The 8,588-nt window shown below is 40.4% G+C and overlaps 1 protein-coding gene across 1 annotated transcript; it reads left to right on the top strand.

Annotated features, from left to right (window-relative positions):
• Positions 1–5,734: 5,734 nt before the first annotated feature.
• Positions 5,735–8,333, top strand: LOC120744687 (the record flags this gene model as incomplete). Its single annotated transcript, XM_040049206.1, has 6 exons — positions 5,735–5,927; positions 6,042–6,084; positions 6,233–6,335; positions 6,628–6,948; positions 8,033–8,167; positions 8,269–8,333. Coding segments are annotated over 6 exons (860 nt in total), but the record flags the coding sequence as incomplete, so codon positions are not given.
• Between the last annotated feature and the right edge of the window lie 255 nt (positions 8,334–8,588).

The following is an 8,588-nucleotide window of genomic DNA, read 5'->3' on the forward strand; positions in this document are numbered from 1 at the left end:
ATCCAGAGTTGGGACCAGGAAGCAGAGTTGCAGTCTTACACGCCTCTCTGCAGCTTCTCTCCTCCTGCTACCTCCCCAAAAACCCATCTCCACAGAGACTGTGTCAGCTCCCAAACAGACAAAAAACAAACTAAAAACCAGCAACAAACAACTTAACCATAAACAATTACAAAGAAAGAACAATACAGTATCCACATCTGAACCAAAGAGTAAAACAGTGAAATGTGGATTATTAAATTAGGTCTCTCTCCTCCAAGTCTCTGTTAGTACATGACTTAATAATTGATCAACAAATTGATTTACTCTGCCTTACAGAAACCTGGTTGCAGCAGGATGATTATGTTAGTTTAAATGATCAACACCCCCGAGTCATTCTAACTACCAGAAATCTCGAAGCACAGGCCGAGGGGGCGGTGTGGCAGCAATTTTTCACACCAGCCTATTAATTAATGAAAGACCCAGACAGACTTTTAATTCATTTGAAAGCCTGATGCTTAACTGTCCACCCCAGCTGTGAAACTCAGAAACCAGTCTTACTTGTTATCATCTATCGTCCACCTGGGCCTTACACAGAGTTTCTGTCTGATTTCTCAGACTTTTTATCTAATTTAGTGCTCAGCTCAGATAAAATAATTATTGTGGGTGATTTTAACATCCATGTAGATGCTAAAAATGACAGCCTCAACATGGCATTTAATCTGTTATTAGACTCAATTGGTTTCTCTCAAAATGTAAAAGAACCCACCCACCACTTTAATCACACTCTAGATCTTGTTTTAACATATGGCATAGAAACTGAACATTTAACAGTGTTTCCTGAAAACCCTCTCCTGTCTGATCATTTCCTGATAACATTTACATTTACAATAATTGATTATACAGCGGTGGAGAGTAGACTTATCACAGTAGACGTCTTTCTGAAAGCGCTGTAACTAAGTTTAAGAATATAATCCACCCACTGTTATCATCTCCAATGCCCTGTACCAACATAGAGCAGAGCAGCTATCTGAACGCTACCCCAACAGAGGTCGATTATCTTGTTAATAATTTCACCTCCTCACTACGTACGACTCTGGATACTGTAGCTCCTGTGAAAACTAAGGTCTCTAATCAGAAGTACCTGACTCCGTGGTATAATTCTCAAACACGTACCCTAAGCAGATGACTCGTAATCTGGAGAGGAAATGGCGTGTCACAAATTTAGAGGATCATCATTTAGCCTGGAGAAATAGTTTGCTGGTTTATAAGAAAGCCCTCCGCAAAGCCAGAACATCTTACTATTCATCACTGATTGAAGAAAAAAAGAAACAACCCCAGGTTTCTCTTCAGCTCTGTAGCCAGGCTGACAAAAAGTCAGAGCTCTGTTGAGCCAACAATCCCTTTAACGTTAACTAGTAATGACTTCATGAACTTCTTCACAATAAAATTTTTATCATTAGAGAAAAAATTACAAGTAATCATCCCACAGATGTAATATTATCTACAGCTACTCTTAGTACCATTGATGTTAAGTTAGACTCTTTTTCTCTAATTGATCTTTCTGAGTTAACTTCAATAATTACTTCCTCCAAACCATCAACGTGTCTTTTAGACCCCATTCCTACAAAACTGCTCAAAGAAGTCCTGCCATTAATTAATTCTTCGATCTTAAATATGATCAACCTATCTCTAATGATCGGTTATGTACCACAGGCCTTCAAGCTGGCTGTAGTTAAACCTTTACTCAAAAAGCCATCTCTAGACCCAGCAGTCTTAGCTAATTATAGGCCAATCTCCAACCTTCCTTTCATATCAAAAATCCTTGAAAGAGTAGTTGTCAAACAGCTAACAGATCATCTGCAGAGGAATGGTTTATTTGAAGAGTTTCAGTCAGGTTTTCAGAGCTCATCACAGCTTTAGTGAAGGTTACAAATGATCTTCTTATGGCCTCTGACAGTGGACTCATCTCTGTGCTTGTCCTGCTAGACCTCAGTGCAGCATTCGATACTGTCGACCAGAATATCCTATTAGAGCGATTAGAACATGCTGTATGTATTACAGATACTGCACTGCAGTGGTTTGTATCATATCTATCTAATAGACTCCAGTTTGTGCATGTAAATGGAGAGTCCTCTTCACACACTGAGGTTAATTATGGAGTTCCACAGGGTTCAGTGCTAGGACCAATTCTGTTTACATTATACATGCTTCCCTTAGGCAGCATCATTAGAAGACATAGCATACATTTTCACTGCTATGCAGATGACACCCAGCTCTATCTGTCCATGAAGCCAGATAACACACACCAATTAGTTAAACTGCAGGAATGTCTTAAAGACATAAAGACCTGGATGGCCGCTAACTTTCTGCTTCTTAATTCAGATCAAACTGAGGTTATTGTACTCGGCCCTGAAAAGCTTAGAAATATGGTATCTAACCAGATTCTTACTCTGGATGGCATTACCTTGGCCTCCAGTAACGCTGTGAGGAACCTTGGAGTCATTTTTGACCAGGACATGTCCTTCAATGCACATATTAAACAAATATGTAAGACTGCGTTCTTCCATTTGCGCAACATCTCTAAAATTAGAAATATCCTGTCTCAGAATGACGCTGAAAAACTAGTTCATGCATTTATTACTTCCAGGCTGGACGACTGTAATTCATTATTATCAGGATGTCCAAAAAACTCACTGAAAAGCCTTCAGCTAATCCAAAATGCTGCAGCAAGAGTCCTGACAGGGACTAGAAAGAGACAGCATATTTCTCCTGTTTTGGCTTCCCTTCATTGGCTTCCTGTTAAGTCCAGAATTGAATTCAAAATCCTGCTCCTCACATACAAGGTCTTAAATAATCAGGCCCCATCTTATCTTAATGACCTTGTAGTACCATATCACCCTACTAGAGCACTTCGCTCTCGCTCTGCAGGCCTACTTGTTGTTCCTAGAGTATTTAAAAGTAGAATGGAGGGAGAGCCTTCAGTTTTCAGGCCCCTCTTCTGTGGAACCAGCTTCCAGTTTGGATTCAGGAGACAGACACTATCTCTACTTTTAAGATTAGGCTTAAAACTTTCCTTTTTGCTAAAGCATATAGTTAGGGCTGGACCAGGTGACCCTGAATCCTCCCTTAGTTATGCTGCAATAGACGTAGGCTGCCGGGGGATTCCCATGATGCATTGAGTTTTTCCTTTCCAGTCACCTTTCTCACTCACTATGTATTAACAGACCTCTCTGAATTGAATCATATCTGTTATTAACCTCTGTCTCTCTTCCACAGCATGTCTTTATCCTGTCTTCCTTCTCTCACCCCAACCGGTCGCAACAGCTGGCGCCCCTCCCTGAGCTGGTTCTGCCAGAGGTTTCTTCCTGTAAAAGGGAGTTTTTCCTTCCCACTGTTGCCAAATGCTTGCTCATAGGGGGTCATATGATTGTTTGGGTTTTTCTCTGTAATCTATGAAGCGCCTTGAGGCGACTTATGTTGTGATTTGGCGCTATATAATAAAATTGAATGAATTGAATTGAATTATCCGCAAAACACAATTTCATATTACTGGCTCAATGTCCGTTTTTAAAAACATGAGGTACTTACATGTAAGCTTTACATTTCCAGTTTATCAAATCCCACTGAGACCTTCATAATCTAACCTCTGTTCGTCTTGTCCAATCTTTCTTATCTTTCTCCAACTCTGGGGTGAGATTTATTTCTCTACCTGTGAAATAAAGTAGCTGGACCTTTAGCTAGCAACACACTTGTGAGGACAAACTGCTCACAAACAGTTTGGTCGTGTCCAAATTCATGGACTTGCACCCTCCTGAGGCCGCATTTGTAGACGATTATGTCAAGCGACGCGCCCGAAGGCTGTCCAAATTCGTAGACTCCTCCGAATGTAGCCGACAAATGCGTCCTCCTTTTCCCCGCATTTGAAGGATGGGTCGGATGTGTCCTTCGTGGCCTATCCCAGAATTCATAGCGCGGCCCAGCCCAAACGCCAGTTTCCAACAATGGCGGGCCCGCTACAAAGTTTTAAAATGTACCCTCATAACTAATCTAATCTGAGTACAAAATTAAACTCGTTAACATATTTTCAGGCGAGAAAGTAGTCTGTGTAAACACCAAATATCTGCTAGGTCCTTATCAAAACATCAGCATAAATTTGCAAAAGTGCTTCGACGTTTTCGGAGGGCGTCTGCTACACACCAGCTTCGTCGATAGCCTAGACGGGAGCTCGAGGGTTACTGATGAGGCCCCGAGCACGCACAACTCCCTGCACTATCATTTTTTCAGATCACCGAGGACTTTCGCTGGTTTCGGGTCAAACGTAATATATAAGTCACTTAGACAAAATAAATGCTATTGTTGGGCTTTTTTCAGTGTTTTGTTGTTCGTGAGTAAATCGGTTTGGCCTGATGATATTACAGTTATTAGATTAGATTAGATAAATAAAACTTTATAATCCCCCGGGTGGGTTCTTCCTTGGTTTTTACACAGCTGACTAAACGGTCAAACAGAAACTGATTAAACGAAGTATGAGACAGTCGAGAATTTACGCCAGTGTCCCGTTATATTTTAGATAGCAAGGAGCAGACGGCTGAGTTTATTAAACTCCACCGAGACAGCGGTGACACTAATCAGAAGGCTAGACCGTCCAATTACACGGCCGTTTACTTCCGGCCTACCCGACCTTCTGAGGACCCGGCCCACGTAGACCGCGAAGGCCGGGTCCTCAGGAGGATGCAGCCCATGAATTTGGACACAACCTTTGTGTGTTTGCTGATGTTTGTTGAGCTGATAAAAATGTTGCATTTGAAATGACCTGACACTTAAAAAGTCACTCCCCTCATTTTCATTCCTCTTCAGTAGGGCTAGCTAGATACTGCAACTGCAACTTACAGACACCTACAGTCGTTTCAGTGTTGTGCAAAAAAACATAAAAGAATAAACATAAAATAAACCACTGTCCCACTTTTAACCCATAAACTTTGGCCAATGCCATCTCTCTTTCTCTCTCTTTACCTCTCTTGCCATCCCTGGTGATTAATAAATGAACAGGACTGCCTTTCAAGTGTTACTGTCTAGGTTAAATTGGTGTCATGAAGGCGGTAGCGGTAACAAACAATACTCCCCCCAAATGCATTAAACCACAGATAAAGAGCAGTTTAAAAAATGTAAGGAGTAAGAAAGTACAGATATTTGTTTAAAATGTAGGGAGTAAAAGTAAAAGTAGTCAGAAAAAAAAGTACTTAAGTAAAGATACCTGAAAATTGTACTTAAGTACAGTAACAAGTAGTGTACTTTGTTACTTCCCACCTATAGTGTTATTATCTGTCTACGCTTGGAAAGAGCCAAAGTTGTATTAGCAGTTTCTGTCCCAGATACCATCTTGCTCTCATCTTTTCTAAACTGGATTTTATTGCCAGCAGACATGGTATTGATTCATGTAGAGCTTGAGAAGGGAAAGTGGAGGTGATAGTGGGTTGCAAAGTGGCTTGCAGTGAGAATGTCACTAAAGAGAATTACCGGTTGGATATGTAAACTGGCATCAGTTGAGCCATGGGGTGATATGGATTGTATTGGGATTAGCTGAGGACATCGTGTAGCTTGACTTTGTGATCTATTAAAACTAACACTATTCTTTTTTTCTTTTCTTTTTTTTGTTAGTGAGTCTCCCAAAACCCAGCATCTCGTGTAAATGAAGGTCAGGTTAGCTGGGGTCAGAATATCAGCATCACTTGTTCCGTCTCATCTGAGTTCTTAGATGGAACTTTCACCCTCAAGAAACCCTCAAGTAATTTCAGTCAGACTGAAACAGGATCCAGATCTGCTACCTTCAATATCCACAGAGTGGACTTCAGTGATGATGGACTGTACCAGTGTCAGTATGAGAAACGCATTTCAGTAACACAATTCAGCTCCCCCCTCAGTGACTCTGTCAGAATCTCTCGTTACTGGTAAGAAGAAATACACTTTCCTGAACACCGTGTTTCATTTGTTTTCTATAAGTAGGGTGATCAGTGAGCTACAACAAATGTATTATTGTGCTGGTGTTGTGTGTCTCTTTTCAGTAATCTTTCCAAACCCAATATCTCCATCAGTCCTGCTGGTGAGGTGACCTGGGGTCAGAACATTGGAATCTCTTGTTCAATCTCAACTCAAACTTTAGGTGGAACATTCATTCTGATGAAAACATCAGATTCATTCAACAGGACCCAAAACTCAAACACAAACTCTGCTACCTTTGATATTCCTGAAGTAGACTTTGAATGATGAGGGATTGTACCAGTGTCAGTATCAGGAAAGCGGCCCAAGTCATGAATTTTACTCCCCAACAAGTGACTTGTTTAGGCTCTCTGTTACAGGTAAGAAAACAAATACAAGTATGATCATAAATAATCAATAGCAATGCTTATAAGAGGATACTGCAGTAGTTCTTTCTTGTATTTAGAACAGCAGCTCTTTTTTCATAAAATTTCTGGATGGCTGACAAAATGCTCTCAAAGCCCACAGTACTCAGGACGAAACACAGACTACTGGAAACAAACAATTACACACGTGGAGCATTTAGCAGCTAAAGAGCTAAATGTTAAGTTGAGGCCTAAAAGAGTGAATGCTGGACTTCCGTCCTTAATCCCAATGTCACTTCACACACAGTGAGACTGCAGCGGCCCAGCATCTCCTTGACGTCTCCGAATGCAGGACTTGTCTGGGGTCCTGAAGGTGCACAGATCACCAGGGGTTACAGCTTTGTCCTCACCTGTTCCATTAACTCCACATTTTCCAGTGGCCATTTTATTCTCAGCTTCTCTGGCTCCAACCTCACAGAGTCAGCAGTCAACAACTCAGCCTCATTTAGTTTCCCTGTAGCTGAGTATGAACAGCAGGGCAACTACAGCTGTGTGTACGAGGTCACAGTGTCCACACGGACATTCAGATCTGCTGTAATTGCACCAATTAGTGTCATCATTAAGTACAGTAAGTACAGCATTTACACATACATAAATTACACAGTTTATGCTTTTTATTTTTAATTACAAACAAATAATAAGAAATGTCACTGTGACAAATCTTCTGTGCACACTGTGTATCTGTATTTCTCAGGCTTCTCTGTTCATTCTGTTAATTTCTGAATGTTTACATTTAAAACCAGAAAGAGACGAAGCAGATGTAAAGGAGGAGACTGTTCCAGTATAGAAACAAACGTGAATAGAAACAGAAAGATATGAGTCTGAAGTTTCCAAAAAAACCAAAAACAAATGCAGTAATCAGTCTTTTCAGAGTAATCCTGTGCTAGGGTGTACTCATAGCAAAAATACATTGGAATAGGATAAAATGATAAGAATAAGATACTATACATAATAGAATAGAATCAAATAAAATACTGTATACAATAGAATAAAAAGAATAAACTTTCTTAACCATCTTTCCTGTTTTAGCTTTCTCTCAGTCTGGACATTATACTGTCTGTCATCAGCAGAATTCTCAGTAATCACTAGTGAACCACAGTAAAGTTTTGAGACAGTCTGTTAAGACTGTTTAAACTTGTAAATAACTGCTTACATTAAATTGATGAAAATGATTTTAAGTTTTTTACTGGTTTCATCTAATTTAATTAATTTAGCCTTTCTTTCTTTTGGTGCTGGGGACGCTGTCATATTTTTACAACTACTTTTAGTAAGTAAGTAGGTTTTTAAGTTGAGCGTGTAGTGTTCCTTCAGTTTGTCAGATCCTCGCCTTGTTTGTCACTTCTCGTTTGAAAAGTTCCCCAAGATGGGGAAGTTTGATTAAGATGGCAAAAACACTGAGCTCAAGGCTTCACCACAGGACTTCACTAACCACTGTGTGGTGTCACATTGGTTATGTCCAACATTTAGATAAGGTCAGGATGAGAACTGTTGACTGTGTATCTGTTCCTGCTGAGCACAGTGTTCTGTAGCCAAACCTTGAAACTAGACTGGTGTGAATGACATACGATGTGGGTGAAAACTACATGCTCTCGACTGAAACATAAATGAGAAGTAGTTTTTATGGATAAACTGATCAAATTTTCTCTTCCTAGTGTCTTTGATGATGCTGGTGTCCTCGGTATCTGTTGGAGTCCTGCTGCTGCTCCTGCTGCTGCCATTAGTGATGTGGCTGCTGTGCAGAAGATCACGAGCAACCAAGCAGCCTGAAATCCTCGTCCAAAGTCAAAGTGTGTGCTCACCAGGACCACAATTATAAATAATATTCATCACATGTTTACATGTTCATACATATTACAAATTTGCATTGTTTTCCCTACTTGTGTTTCAGTGTCTGTCAGAGTCAGGAATAATTATATCAATGCATATGAGAGGATGATGAGGAGGACTATGTGAATGTTGATGCAGTGGAAACTAATGAAAAAATCAAAGAAGTTGCAGTACTGGATGAAAGAAGCGAGTGATGATTATGATGACCCAGTGAGTGATGAAGATCAGATTATGAGGAAGTGAGCCAAATGACAATTACAACAGCCCAAAGAGGCCTGTGTGAGCGTAGACGGTCACAGGGAAGATGAAGGGGAAACTAGTGATGAAGAAGACAACTATGAGAACATATCCTCACCATCATTAGGTGTGGATAATGGTAAG

This window comes from Simochromis diagramma, unplaced genomic scaffold (genome assembly GCF_900408965.1).
Source record: "Simochromis diagramma unplaced genomic scaffold, fSimDia1.1 OVJJ01000517.1, whole genome shotgun sequence".
NCBI lineage: Eukaryota > Metazoa > Chordata > Actinopteri > Cichliformes > Cichlidae > Simochromis > Simochromis diagramma.